This window comes from Miniopterus schreibersii (assembly GCF_964146895.1).
Source record: "Miniopterus schreibersii genome assembly, chromosome: 20".
In the NCBI taxonomy this organism is placed as follows: Eukaryota; Metazoa; Chordata; class Mammalia; order Chiroptera; family Miniopteridae; genus Miniopterus; species Miniopterus schreibersii.
This window is the reverse complement of record NC_138122.1, coordinates 609,699-625,135: the sequence shown is the minus strand read 5'-3', so window position 1 is coordinate 625,135 and position 15,437 is coordinate 609,699. Positions and strand designations below refer to the sequence as shown.

General features: G+C 49.4%; 1 protein-coding gene across 3 annotated transcripts in view; it reads right to left on the bottom strand.

Moving 5' to 3' along the window:
- Positions 1-15,437, bottom strand: part of GRIK4 (glutamate ionotropic receptor kainate type subunit 4) — a 415,903-nt gene that overhangs the window by 96,800 nt on the left and 303,666 nt on the right. For all 3 annotated transcript variants that reach the window (XM_081122925.1, XM_081122927.1, XM_081122926.1), the window contains exon 9: positions 8,967-9,128. In XM_081122925.1, the coding sequence (XP_080979051.1) occupies positions 8,967-9,128 (162 nt within the window). The remainder of the gene's footprint in view (positions 1-8,966; positions 9,129-15,437) is intronic.

Genomic DNA, 15,437 nt, shown 5'->3' with positions numbered 1-15,437 from the left:
TGAGCAAAGAGGTGGGGTGTGCAGAACACACCTGGAGGGGTGTGGGAGAGGGCAGAGCAAGAAACCAGGCATGAGGCAGGGGTCATGCTTTGGAGGGACTTAAGACCAGGGAAGAGGTCAGTTCAGTTCAAACTCTTAGGGCATGAACATGCAGGGACTAATCTCTACATCCTGCATAGCATACAGCACCAGGACCTGGATGGTAGGCCTCCAACATATTTATTGAATCAAATTAATTTGGGTGAAATCTTGGTGAACATCACATCAAGTTAAGTGGATGTTAGTATCCCTGGGGAGGGGAAAGCTGAGGGGTGTGGATGAAGGTGCTGGAAGCAGAAAAACAGAAGACACTTGTCCTTGGGGAATGTGCCATCCAAGGAGGCAATGACACCGGGCTGTGTTCATAGGTCCCTGACAACAGAAATACACAGAATGTAAACAACTCTAGGGTCAACACTGTACAGGGGCCCTGAGCGGAGGCCCAGGAAGACAGGAGGCCTCCTGGAAGGAGTGATGTCCATACACAACCCCATTACAAAGCGGGTTCCTTCCCTGAACTGTGACATTGTATCATGGGCAATGCCACAGTCCCTTCTAAGTCACTTCTCTCAACAAAAGAAGAGTTGAAGGCACTTTCCATGTGACTTCTCCCAACCTTCTTCTTACCTGGCTGGGCCCTTAAACACTGGCGCCTCCAAGGTTGGAGGCAGGAAGATCATTTCATGATCTCTTAGCTTTTTTAAGCTTTGCAGACAGAGTGTAAGCAACTTGAGACAACGCGGTACAAGGAAAGAGCCTGAAACCAGGGGCACTGACACCAGGGCCCAGAGCCCAGAGCCCAGCCCTCGCTATGCACTGAGTGATCTGAGAGGGCTGCTGGACCTCAGCATGAGCAAGTTTCCTGTAAGAGAGAGGCTGCTGCCCCTGCCTCACAGGCCTGTTAAAGTGTTCTGCACACTATTAGTGCCGGGTTGGTCGTTCTTGAGGGAAGGGCTGTGCACCCAGGTGCAGATGAGTGCCAGCGGGGGCTCCGGAAGCAGGTGTTGGCTGAACTAAGGTCCTGGGGAGCAGTAAGAACAGAGCTACAGGGCCAGAAACAGGCTGGGAAGAATGACTTATTTCATTCAGAGTGTTGCTACATGTTGGGCAAGGAGGCCTGTAATGGGAACTGGGTGGGCTGACTGGACAAAATTCCTAAAAGGCAGTTACAGGGAAACCCAGCCAAATAAAGTTCTGTACCCAATCCAGGTTCAGTTGCATTGCAAAACTGCCTGGCCAGCGTGTTCTTTCTTTCTCTCTCTCACCCTCTCTCTTCCTCTCTTGTCCCTTTTTACCTTCCTCCCCACACTTATTCAGCCCCTATGATCTGGCAGCAACTGTAGACCACAACACCCTTCATCTTCTAGGAAGGCCTTACAGCCAGAGTGAGCCATTGTGTCCCCTCTGCCTGCACTGGGTCTTCTGCCCTCCCAGCTCCAGCACCTCCCTTTTCCCAAAGCCTGGTCCTGAAGCCACATGTGACCTGCAGACCAAGCCAGTAGGAGCACCTACACTGCACGATCAAGATCAGCAGAACCCTTTGCAGTCCTGCTGAGCTGTGCTGGCCAGCCAGGCTCCTCTGAGTCCCTCCCATCCATCACCCTCCATCCTGTCCTCTCCATCCCACTGCCCTTTCCCTTTGCAGCTTAGCTCCTTCATTTGATTCAAGGCTCACCTGCGTGGTACCTGATGCTTCTTGGCCAGTTTACAACTGTTCTTCTCCTTTGCACAAAGTCATTTTCCCCTGAGCCCATGTGGCTCCTTTATTAATGGGTCTCACGTGTTTTCTTGCCAACAGGACATATGGAAATTATGAATGCTACAGACTCTTCCTTTCCAGCTTAGACAAGCTTCTTCTTCAAAGAGAGTTAGTGACCCCTATTGACACTGGCTTCTAGATCCTTCGGTCTGGCTATTAAAATGATACTTTAAACTCATTTCTATCCTACCTTCTCCCTTACCTCCCAGTTAGTCCCACCATTCTGAGACCCTCAAAATCACCAAGTGTTAGAACTGGAAGGGATCCTAGAAATCAAGAAGTCCAATTCTCTCATTTTACAAATGAAGAAACTGAGGTTCAAAGAGTTCTCCTCTTGCCCAGTGTCACCAAACAAGACAGCGGTAGAGCTGGGATGGAAGCCCAGCACCACTCGCCCCAGTCCGGCTTCCATCCATCTCTGCAGCATTGTCTTTCCACCTCACTCCCAACAAGGCACCTCTCCAGAAGCCCAGGTATGTCATTGCTCCATCATGCTGATTCTTGTGCCTAGCCTCCCAGGATGACATAAACAACCTTTCTAGTTGTGGTTACCTTCTCAACAGCAGACAGGAGCATGAGGCTCTCAAGCCAGAGCTAGGCAAAGGGACGGCTGGTGGCTAGGGGCTTCTCTCTTGCCTACTGATCTAATTGTTCTCATGTTAACTCCTCAGGTAAGAGTCACTTGGAACTTTTTCTAGGACAGAACTTGCAAGGGCAGGACAGAAGGGGCAGTGGAAGGGTACCTAGTACCCATTCTCCTTTCTTCCTTTCTAATATAAGCCCTATTTCATTCATGTCCTCCCATTCCCCCAAGCAGCCACATGCTTCAGAGGAGGCTGATTCAGCCCCAGCTCCCAAGTGAGCCTGAGTGGTTCAAGAGTCATCTCGTCCCCCTAACAATATGTAATTCAGGACTCGGCCCAATCTAATGAGACCTGAACTAAAGCCTGGAGGGAGAGATGGCTTCTCAGAAGAGCTTCCTGACTCTAACAGAGGCACTCCTTCCTCCTCTGGACACTCCTGTGTCTAGACATTATTCCTGGACCAGCGGTAGTCATCTTGGCCCCAGCCTGAGGATGAAGTGGACATGCAGGGTGACACAGAGGAGACACAAGGACCTAGGTTTCCCGTGACTCACTCTGGAACCTGCCCTGCTTCCCCACTTGCCCTGATATGAAATAACACACTTCCTCTTTTTACATGAGGTAATCTAACTCAGGATTTCTGTTACTGAAAACCGAAAGCACCCTAACTAGTCGTGAAGTCCTGGGACCCCTGTTCTTCTCACAAGGCTGCATGCTGGTCCCAGAGAGACCCTTACCACTGTAGACTTGCAGGCACAGCATGGCATGCCATTGGCCACATTCTCCCACCAAACCCCAAGAGCTTTCCTGACACATGGTTACTGCTATCCCCAGTCCATCTGGACAAGGTTTTCTTGGCTGATGCTCTCGTATTAGCAAACGGTCCAGGTGCTGGGAGATCAGTGTGTGCCTGTTTCCAGTGTTCTATGGTATCTCAAACTTCAGGGCCTTCAAGATTCTTTGAGCGCTTCTAGGAATTACAACTCCAGCTAGGGATGCTGGAGGCAGGGAGTAGATGGAAGGAACATCCTCAAGGTACCTGTCTCTTCTCCATCTGTGTATTGCCTTCAGACAGGTGACATGTTGACACAGGCGACATGTCCCCAGTATGCTCTGGGCTTCACAGATCCCTTCTGCAGTTCAACCTGGTCTGATTTAAACTGAACACTCCCGAAGCCCCAGGCATCTTCTCCTCCCAGACAGCCTTCTCGCAGGCTCCTGCCAACCTGCCCAGGACTCTAACCTGGTCCTCCACCTGCTTCTCTGAGAGACCTTGCTGCCCTCCCATGCACCTCAAGCTTATCTCCCCGAAGTCCCAATCTCCTCTCCTCGCCCAACCTCACCTCCGATGGAGTGAGAACCTGTAATCTTTGTCTCATTGACTTTCCCATCTCACGCTAAATCTCCATCCCGAAGTCTGTTCTCCTAATTGCTTTCTGCCTCTGACATTATTTACTAACTTACTTCTAGAAAGCACTTGGGACTACAGTTGGGTAAAGCAGTTCTGGTTCGAAACTGCACCCCATCTTGCTCCCATTGCTGGGCCTCTCCCTGCCATCTCCCGCCAGTCTTTCCTCCCATTGCCATTCTCTGTCAAGACCCCTCATCTTTCTGTGGCTTCCATTTCCCACCTGTGCGTGCCTGCCTCTTGGCCTTGTCTCTACTTCTCCTATCACTGTCTCCTAAATATCCAATCCCCCAAATGCCTCAATCCTCATTTAAAATCCTCTCCTCTTCTTTTGGCACCAAATATTGCTTGGCAAGAAGCATAACAATGTTTCTCTTGTCTTATATTTCCATTTGGTTCTTCATTGTTATGTTCTTTTGAGCTGTTTGTAAATTGTTTAGGGGAGTGAAAGACTCTGTATGAATGAAGATGAGTCCATCTGACTCAGGGAATTGTGGCCCAGTTTATTCTCCCTCCTCTGAAATAGAAATAAAAATATCTTCTAATCATGCACCTCAGCTGCATGGCTTTCCAGGCTCCTCTTGGAAGCCCATTTGTCTCAGAACAGTTGCAGCTTGAATTCCACACCCAATATAATACCAGGGCAGGGATCATTAAAATCTCATGGAATAGTTCTTACAATCCGTGTTTTATTCAGTGAAATAAACACTTACTTACAAACATCTGTTTTAGTATAAATTCTAATTACTTAAGGTAACCATCTGTTATTTAAATGACTTTCCACTACTTTTATTCTTTGAAGCATAATTAATAGGAATGGTGTGTGAGCCCAGTGGGTATTATCTCCATGCATGACACTCATTCCTTGCATTGTCTCAGCAAAAAGCACATCTGCAGCTTGCCGTCAGCCAGGGGGTCCAGCCAGGATGGGCAGCACTGAACCTTTTCTGCTGTTCTCAGTTCAGCCTCTGCCTCTCCGTGCCCTAGAGCTGGCCCCTTCCCAGCCAGCTGCACAGGTGAAGGTGAGGAAGAGAGGGGGCTCGCACACAAGTCAGGAGGAAAAGAAATAGGAGAGAAGAAAATGCCAAGAGCGAAGAGAGGCCATCAGCACGAGGGGAGAAAAAGGAACAGAAGAGAAAGGGGAGGTTATGAAACAGGACACTGGGAAGCATGAGAAAAGGAGATGAGAGGAGGGAGACAGAGCCTGGAGCCGAGATGGAGAGAAACAGGGAGCAGAGCGATGACGGCAAGGGGAGAGGGGGGGAAGTCGGCCCCACTGAGATGGGAGCGGGTCCAGCTGTTTGAAAAGCTGGATGGGGAACGAGATTGGACTGTGCTTTCCTGGAGCTGATTTCTTGCTTCCCAGCTCCCCAGCCAATGGGAGAGCTGGGCTGCTGGTGCTGGGAATCCCAGCCCCGGGGGGACAAGAAGAGGCACAGCCTTTTGAAAGGCTGTCGCTAGAGTGAGAAGCCTTGAGAAGGACTTGCTGCTGTTTGAGGCTGTGAGCTTCCTATCCACATTCTTTGATGTGAGGGGCTCCTATAAACCCTTCCGTTCCTCCTTGGAGGCCACAGAGGCCATGCTGGAAGGTTCTCCATTATGAGAAGCAGATTTGAGCTGCAATCCAGGTGCACTAGAGCAGCCACCCCTTGAGAACCTCAGCATACCATCTAGCTCTCCTGTGCCTCAGTTTCCCCATTTGCAAAAGAAGGAGTGCATGGCCATTTTTATCTGTTATTGGGATGCCCTGAGGAGGAAAAGGAGGTGAAGGTGGAGATTTCATGGGAAACGCTACAGCATCTTCAGCTCTGTCACAGCAAATGGAAGAGCACCCTTGTCTCCTACGCTAGAAAAACCACAGGTCCCACTCCACTGGCAAGAAAACCGAAGGGGCTTGGCCAAGAGGAAGCTGAGTGAAGTAGAAACAGAATGTGACCCAGGACTGGCTGTCCCCTCCCAGTGACCAGTTCTAGGTCTAAGGCTCGCACTTACTCCCCTCTCACCCTCTGAGGCGGCCTGGAGCAGACAGGGCACAGCCTGTTGTACTCCTGCTCTCTGTCCCCAGCACAGAGGGACTCTCCAGAGATTACATCCACTCCCCAAATGCCCCCAACCATTCTCGGGGAGCATAAGATGCCAAGGTCTTGGGAGGTCTGAGGCTGGACTGGGAAGAGGAAGAGCAAGGCCAGGGTTTTCTTTCACACATCTGGGCTGTTTCACATGACTGGTACCCTGTCAAGGAGCAAGCCAGTGTCTGGATGTTTGATGTCCCACACAGTAAATGAGCACCAGCAAGGTATTGCTTCCCTCCTCTAGAAAGCCTCCCCTGATCTCTCCAGGCAGTAGTGAGGGGCCTCCCTTGGCTCCCGTAGGAGCAGCACGCCTCTAGGGACCATTGTCCTAGAGGTGGGAGTAGAGCCTGCTCTCCATGCTGGGGACCCCAGAGGATAGTGACTTTGAATCTTTTTTGTGACAGATCACATAATGGGCCCCAATCCTTCACCCTCTCCGTACTCAGGCCCTTTGCTGTGCGACCACATTCTGTTTCCTCTAAAAGGGCAGAGTACACTTCCTCATTACCTGACTTGGAGCTTGTGTGTGTGGCTTTCTTAGGCCAACACAGTGAAGTGGCAGTCACAATGTGCCCATTCTGGGAGCCTAGGACTGAGAGGTCCTGTGTGTTTCCACTTGCTTTGCCACCCTTCTGCCACTACCATGAGACTATGACAGGGCAGCCTGCTTGGCCAGGGCAAGGATTAGAGGTATGTGGGACTGAGCATCCCTAGTCAGGCCTAGCCTATTTCAACCAGCTGACCCCCACTGTTGATTGAACTCAGTCAGATCCCGAGTGGCCCAGCTGAACCAGTTGGGATGAACTGACCCCAGCTGACATGAAATGCGTGAGCTACGTAAATGTCTATTGCTGTGTGCTAGTGAGATTGGGGGTGGTGTTTACACAGCATTTCTGTTGTAAACCTTCCTGATAAATTTCTAATGCCTATCCCAGTGGCTGGCATATAGAATGTTAAATAAACTCATTCAATGCATGACTGTACCTTGAAGATAGAATTATATCCCATTTTATCTCCATAACAATCCTCTAAGATATAATCAGCTCAAAATTACAGATAAAAAGTCTGAGGTACAGAGGGTTACATAGCTACCTAAGATCACACGGCCAGTATTTGAGTCCAGGTAGGCCAGAGCTCTTTCAGCACATGAGAGTGGCCAGAACTGGCCCCACAGCCTGAAAAGGGCACTGCCAGGCCTCTGTGCTGGGTCCTTACATGCCATCACACTAAGTATGGAGGTCTCTCATCTGCCTTCTTGTGGTCAGTGTGGGCACTAACACAAGGGCTGTAACCCTTGGAGAGAAATTGGAAAAGTGGAGCAGGGACCTTTAGTTGCACTAGGCCAGGTGCTAGGTATGGAATGGTTTGAGCTGGAGAGGCGGCAGTGGTTTTGTTTCCTTTCCCAACATTGTGCTGGGAGCCTTAAGGCCATCAGCACCTCATTAGAATCCTGGAGTGATGGCTACAAGATTGGCAGAGAAGACCAGGGTGCTTCTACTCCTGCCGGGAGAGAGGAGTCTGGTCCATCCATGAGACTGTGCTTGAGCATGTCCCTCACAGTCCCTCAGCCCCTAATGGGGCTTCCAAACCCTTCCTATGGATTCTTACCTCTTTCAGGTAAAAAATACCTTGTTGGGACACACTCTGTAAACTCCCATCAGCTCAGTTCTCAAGTCTCTTTTTCCTGCTGTTCTTCTGGTCAAGCTCTCTGAGCTTTGCATGAGCTCTGACCCTCTAGCTCCTTCCTCTTTCCTAAGAAGTCCACCAGACTACACAATCAAAAAGGCACAGAGTTCGGTGGAAGGTCATTTTGTCCTTCAGCAGGCCCACTGCTAGATCAATCAGTGCCCATGTGTGCCCATGCCCAGAATTGTCCTTGCCCCTGGACATGTCTTATCAAAGACAATCTCACTTCTGTTTTAAAGCCCAGCAGAGAACATCCACTCCAAGAAGGTACCCAGTTCCACTGCTGTCTCCAAAACCTAATTCTTTTCCATTTCTTTACATCTTTAACTCATTATTCCACCTGCCTCACTCACTCAACCATTCACTTGACAAATACTCACTAGCTACTTTCATTTTGCCAGGCCAATGTGCAGTGCAGTGTGGCAAAGGAATGGCAGTCCTAGAGAAAGGTCAAATGCATAGTGCTTAAAACTGAACTGTAAACCCACCTGGCCTAGGTCTGATTCTAGTTCCTCTGCTCATCAGCTCTGTGGCCCTGGGCTGCTTCCTTAACCTTTCTGGCCTCAGTCCCATCATCTTTAAAATGGAGATACTGATAGTCGTTACCTCCAAAAGTTGTCATGAACATCACATAGCTGCCTTATGGGGCTTAAGAGCTTAACTGTAGCATGGCTGGGACAGGACCTAGAAAGCCATGCAATTCCCGCCTGTTGAGAACCTGTCTTTTGCAAGTGGACACAAGCAAACATATTAGACTTGCCCCACAAGTAAGGACATCAAACCCGATGGAGAATAGCAAAGGAATCTTTGCTTCCATCACACACAAAGAGGGAACAGAAAGGTGAGGAGGAGAACATGGGTGAGGGCACAGAGAGGTCTCTGGATGGGCTCCTCCTCAGGGCCCTGGTCCAGAGTACGGAAAGAGCACTGCACCAAGAGCCAGAGTCTCAGAATCTAGTTTTACCTGCAAAAGGCTCAGTGTTTGCCCTTGAACAAGATCCTACACCTCCCATTCCCAGCCTGGGCTTCAGTTTCCCTGTCTGAAAAATGAGGTAGCAGAACAGCTAAAGTCATTTCCAATAGCGATATTCTTGGATTCTGAACTTGGACAGTTCTCAGCAACAGTGTTGTCAGGAGTGTGGCCATAGGAGGCTGCCAGACATCACTAACTGATGACACAGTGCTCCACATAGCTCTCCCTGCTGTCTTCTCCACCAAGTGTGCTGTTCACACTCACAGTAGTGGATACACTCTTCCTTGGAACTACGTCCCAGCACTCTACACACCTCTTTTTGAGGTGGGCTTGGAGAAGGGTGGTTTCCAGGAAGATTTATGTCCTGGCGGCTGGCTCACAGAGAGAGAGTGTATATGGAGGCGAAGGGACAGCGGAGGAAGGGGGAGTTTTGGTGGGTACTTACCGCAGGCCCAGGGAAGGGCACATGGTCACAGTTCTCCTGCCAGGACTGGTTGAGGCTCTGGGCAAACTCTTGGAAGAAAGCATGTGATTGATTGAAAATGGAAAATCCCAGGATGTTGACACGATCATCCACTAGGCTGTCCATTCTCTGGAGTGAGAACTCCTGGAAAGACCCACAGTCAGAAACAAAACAGAGTTAGGAAGAAAAGATGTGTGCCAGCTGGACTTCCCAGCACACATCTAGCTGTCTCAGATGAACACTTACTGCCAGGTACTCTGATGAGCGCCAAGGGTCCTGAGATAACTAAGAGTTGTTCTTCTGAGAGCACACAGTGTTGGGAGAAAGGAGGGAGAAAAAGAAATAAGCAGAACGGTCCCCAAGAAAGGTATGTGTAAGATTCCATAGATGAAGAGAGAAACAGAACACTCATGTGCCTGGTGGAGGTAGAAATGTCCACAAGAGGTGACCACTGAGCTGTCTTGAAGGATGCATAGGCATTTTCTGGGCAAAATATGTGAATGGCAAAGGCTATTGCAGGTAGAAGTCACCATGGACACAAAGGCACAGGGGGAGGAAGTGTGCAGCTTTCAGCTAGTTGCCTACAGTGCACAAGGATAGAAGCATCACTTCTCAAAGTGTGGTCCACAGAATACCTGCCGTCAGACTCACCAGTACCTCTAAAAAGACTGATAGCTCCTGTACCCTATCTGATGTCACCTGAAGCCAGGAGTCTGCATTTTCAGCAGGTCCCAAGGTGTTATGTACACCAAAGTTTGGGATTCACTGGGTTATCACGTAAGATGCCTGGGGTGGGGAATGGTGAGAAATGAAACTGGGGAGGTTGGCAGGGCAGGAGCCTAGGGGCTGGATGCTAGCCGAGGGAGCTTGCACTATATCCGGTATGTGATGGGACCTGAGGGACTGTCAGCGGAAAAGTGACAAGATCGAGTTTTCTTTTGAAGAGTCTCAGCCTGGAAGTCTGAAGATAGGGTTCATTTAGTGCTATTATTTTCCTCTCATTTACAAATACATAGGTGCTTGCTGTGTGCCAGATGCAGGCACAGAGGGGCCAGCACAGAAGATGTGAGCAAGAGACAGCTCCTGCTTTTGAGGAGACTGCAAGTACATGAGTAAACACATGCCCTTTCAGATTCTGTGGTGGGTAAGAGCGGGGCTGCTACCTCAGAAGAGGCAGCCAGAGAAACTCCATCTGGGACAGTGACATTTAGAAGAAGCTCAAGGGAATTTCCCCAGAAACAAATGGTCCCGATCCAATCCCTTGGCCCCGCCAGGCTTTGTGTCAGCCAGCTAAAACCTGCAGGCACGAGTCCCATGAAGCCAGTCCATGCCATAAGGAGAAGAGTAGCCTCCTCAGGTGGGGCTGAGCTCAGAGCCCTGGACCTTCAAGGTCTCCCTTGGCCCTCTCCAGGGAGACCAAGTGGAAAGGCACGGCACGGTCAGTTCACTAATCCCTGCTCCTAGAACAACGCTTTCAAATGTGGGCCAGGTCATCTTCGTACACTGAAGTCCTGTTCCTCGCATATTCGTTCCCAGTGCCTCACTCAGAGCTCGCACCAGCGGGCACATGGTAGTTCCAGACCCCAGGACTGACCCATTGCCACTCAGCCTGACAGACAGGCGGCAGGCACCTCGGCTTACTTCCTGTCTGGCCAGAAGCATCACTTTCCTTTGGTGGCCTCTTTTCTTAACACTTAGCTCTCCCAGGCCCTGGCACATCCTCACCTCCCCACTCACGTTTATGCCAGCACTGGCGGGCCAGGCTGCATCCTGAGCTCCCCTGTGCGGACTCCAACCTCCTCAGCTCCAGCTTGCAGACTGAGGCTGTCAAGATTCCTTAGGAGACACCAACCCCTGACACTCTGAAGTTGGATGATGATTAATTGTATTTTGAATCCTGCCACATTCTTGTTAGGGGGAACAGGAACGTGACAAAGAACGTACTGATTCATAAGCTGATCTTACATCCTGTCTCTCTAACAGGGTAGCTGCCCACATCCTGTGTGTTATCAGCTGGCACAAGGAGGCAGATGGCTAATGAGAAGAGATGCATCTGGCAAGGGAGAGGTGGCAGGAGCACAAGCTGGGCTGCTGTCAGGCAGCCAGGGCCTCACTGGCTATGGTTGGTATGGGGGGAGCAGAGAGATGTCCCTTCTCCTTTGCCTTCCTGTCCATGTGGGCAGCTCATCACCTCACCTCTATCCTGCCCACGGCCTGATGGAGGAGGCCTATTTCAATAGAGCTCTGATGTCTTGGATGTCCACAGACTCACAGTGGCAGCTGGGGGTATAGAAGATAAGGGCTCTGGTGTTCTCATCCAGGGTCACACCATACTGAATGCACAACCTTGAGGAAGGTCTTTAACCTCTCTAGGCTTCAGATCAGAGACTGTTTCGAGGAGCGTGTAAGATGCACACTCAAGGCTGAGCATCACATCTTCCACATGGGGAGTGCTCAGCATGGTGGTGCCTGAAATGTTCCATACAATTAATTCTTCAATGTGGCTATTTGTGTCTAGACAGAAGGCTTGAGTTGAAGTTCCAGATCTTCCAAGCATAAATAGTTACAACAAAGCAATAATTATAATAATAACTGCTATAATGTATTGACCACCAACTTTGTGCTTGGGAGAACCAAGCACTTCACATGCGTGATCTCGATCCACCCCAGAGCAGCCAGGCGGCAGGGAGCCATCATCCCCGTTATAGCTGAAGAAACTGAGGCCCATAGTAGTGAAATAGTTTTCCCAAGGCCACACAGCTGCAAACAAGCCCAGAGCCGGCTGACTTCAAAGCCAGCATCCTATGTTCCTGCAGCACCTGCAAGGGGTGCTCAGGGTCAGGGGCACTACGAGCTCACTGCGATTGTGCTGTAAAATAACTGAAAAAATTGTGTTAAAACTGAATTCAGAATACACAACTGGACTTTAAGACCAGTGAGATTTGTAGCTTTAAAATGAACACTGGTCGTCTAAGCAAGTAAAGGGATTACCAGGCATCAACTAAATCTCTGCATGAGAAGGATTTTAAGTGCAAAGGGGAGTGAGCTCCAGACCTAGCAACTGAATGAATGACCTTGAGAACAGGGGAGTACTCAGCTTCACCCCACACTATGTCTGCTCAGCATAAAGACCAGAGAGAAGGAATCTGAGAAAACACCAGAGTGCAGCAGGTGGGGAGGAATTAGAAAAAAGTGCAGCATAATTGAAGATGTTTGGTAACCATCCATAGAGAAGTAGGCAGTTGGTCAAATGCACCTTCATGAACTTGGCCAACTTCTGCTGTTTGCCTGCTTTCACCCAAGATTCAGTCTTTGACACCCCCCTCTGCTCCATTCTTCGCCCTGGTTGCTCACTGCCTAGAAGGGGAGGCCAGCAGCCTTATATCACCCAAATCACAAGTCATTTATTAAACATCAATTTATTATTGAGCATAATAACATTAACTACTTCCATCCACATAGCCATGCATAGCTTACAAGGCACTGTCATATATCATTTTTGGTTCTCAAAAGCACATTTGGAATACACAAGACAGGTGTTACTCACAATCCCATTTGCTGCCTAGGAGTTAAGTGTCTTGCCCAAAAGAAAGAGATGAGATTAAGATCCAGGTACCTGACAATAAGATCCATGCTTATTATTCCATTCTTTCCTACTGTGCTCAGTAACTAGGTCACCAGGAGACAGCACAAACAAAAATGCATGCACCCTTCCCTGAGCTTCTTAATGACTAACAACTTTCAAGGCTCTTACCCCAGGAATACTGAGAACATCAAAAGTCTCCCAATTCTCAGGCCATTGTTATGTAGCCAGAATGAGGGAAGGTATTGTTAGCACCTCATCACCCCAAACTTGAACTCCTTATATTTCCACCCCAACCTGATCCCCTCTCTTGGTCACCTATCAGAGAATGTGACCATTATCCACCCATCATTCAAGATAAAATTTGGAACTCTCCATCAATCGTGCACGCATGCACTATCCACCCTGTCCATCCTCACACTCTCCAATGAGTTATGCACGCATGCACTCGTCCACCCCGTCTATCCTCACACTCTCCATCCCAGTCATGCATGCATGCACTCGTCCACCCTGTCTGTCTTCACACTTTCCATCCCAGTCATGCATGCATGCACTCATCCACCCCATTTTCACACTCTCCAACCCAGTCATGCATGCATGCACTCATCCACCCCATCCATCTTCACACTCTCCATCCCAGTCATGCACGCATGCACTTGTCCACCCCATCTATCCTTACACTCTCCATCCCAGTCATGCATGCATGCACTCATCCACTCCATTTTCACACTCTCCATCCCAGTCATGCAGGCATGCACTCACCCACCCCATCCATCCTCACACTCTCCATCCCACTCATGCACGCATGCACTCGTCCACCCCATCCGCCCTCACACTCTCCATCCCAGTCATGCATGCATGCACTCACCCACCCCATCCATCCTCACACTCTCCAACCCAGTCATGCACGCATGCACTCATCCGCCCTGTCCATCCTCACACTCTCCATCCCAGTCATGCATGCATGCATTCGTCCATCCCGTCTATCCTCACACTCTCCATCCCAGTCATGCACGCATGCACTCGTCCACCCAGTCCATCCTCACACTCTCCATCCCAGTCATGCACGCATGCACTCATCCACTCCATCCATCCTCATACTCCCATCTCAGTCATGCACGTATGCACTTTTACTGTTGTTGGAGAGCATTTCGCTTCCTTCATAGCTCTGACTTTCTTCCCTACTCTCCATCCCCATAGCCTCTACCTCAATTCAGCTCTTCACCAGTTTGTTCCTGGACTATGAATTAATTGGTTTCCTCTTCTCCAGTCTGGTATTTCTCCAGGTTCCTATTTCTTGCTATTGCTGGAGGGATCTTCCTGAACTATACATTTGACCATAAACCCCTCTCTAACTCCCAATTCTCCTTACTACAAACAGGACAAGAGCAAACTCCTTAGCTAAAATCAGACGTCTTTTCATGCTATGATTCTTGTCCACCTCTCCATTCATTATTTACCTTGACTTCTTCCATCACCCAGGCCAGGTAGAACTGACTGCTATCTCCACTGGGCTACCACTGTACCTCACAGGTATACGCATCACCACTGAAAGCTTTTCATCACAAGTTTGTTCAAAGCTATCAGAAAAGTGAGTGCTAATGAAGGCAAGCACACTTATGTTACCAGTGTCCACCCTGGTGCACAGCATATAGAACAAAGTCAACACTGGGCACTGACAAGGTAGCTCAGTTAGAGCGTTGTCTTGAGACATCAAGGTTTCAGGTTTGATCCCTAGTCAGGGCACATATAAGAAGTAACCAATGATGCATAAATAAGTGGGACAACAAGCTGATATATCTCTCTCTTCCTCTCTCTAAAAATCAATTTTAAAAAGCCAACACTGTTGACTAAATAAATTTAGGAAGGGAGCAGCTGTCAGGCTGTCCCCCATCTTACCACATGGACAGTCTCGACCCCTCAACTTTCCAGGGCTCTTCTTCATGGCTGTGCCCATTGAGGTTTCCTTGGGACCAAAGGCATGGTGGAGGCCAGTGCCCAGGACCTTGTCTAACAAGCGTCTTCTTTGTCTTTGTCATGAAAGTGCTGGAGCCACCAGGAGTCCAGCATCTCCTGGGTACCCTTACACCCTCTCCCATCCTCTAGGTACCTGTCTATTTATCTGCATTAAAGCTGTGCTCCCTGCAGGCTGGGATATTGCTTTTGTGTAATAGGCCTTTGAAGAAAGTAGCAGCTGGGAAGCTAATTCATACCTGTCAGTGAATTCCATTCAACGGGAGATTTGGTCTTAAACCTCTGGGCCCCCAGCTCCCCCAGATTCTCCTCCCTACCTGTTTCCTGTTCATGGGGATAACCGTATTCCTCCCTGGAACTCTGCCCCTTTTGTAGTTTTCTATCCCATTGTGAATCCAGAAACAGGACTTCAAAAGCAGACCATCTTGTCTTGTTCATTGCTCTGCTCCCTGTACCTTACCCTGCACCAGTGCTCAGCAAGTGCTCCACGTACATTCATTAAATAAATGTTCACCTGCTAATGCCCACAAGGGTGGGACCAACCTTACAAAGACTTCAGTCATCTGCTCCCTGGAAGAGGAAGGCAGAACCTTCCTGCTTCCACCCCAGCAGCTGTGACTATCTTCATTTTGTACTTAGAAGATCATCCTGTGCCTCCGGGACTAAATAATAGTTATTAACTGTGAAACAGAGACCTCAGTGGTCAAACTGACATGAGAAACGGCAGGCATTTTGTGCTCTCCTTCAGGCTGGGGCGCATGTCTGCTTCTCTGCAGGCACCAGCCCCTCCTCTCTGAGGTCCCCTGCACTCTGCATCCACTGTCAGGCCTCCTTTCTATCCAGCAGGTGCTAAGCCCCCCTTTCCAGGTCCCAGCTCATTAGCCTCAGGAACGTGG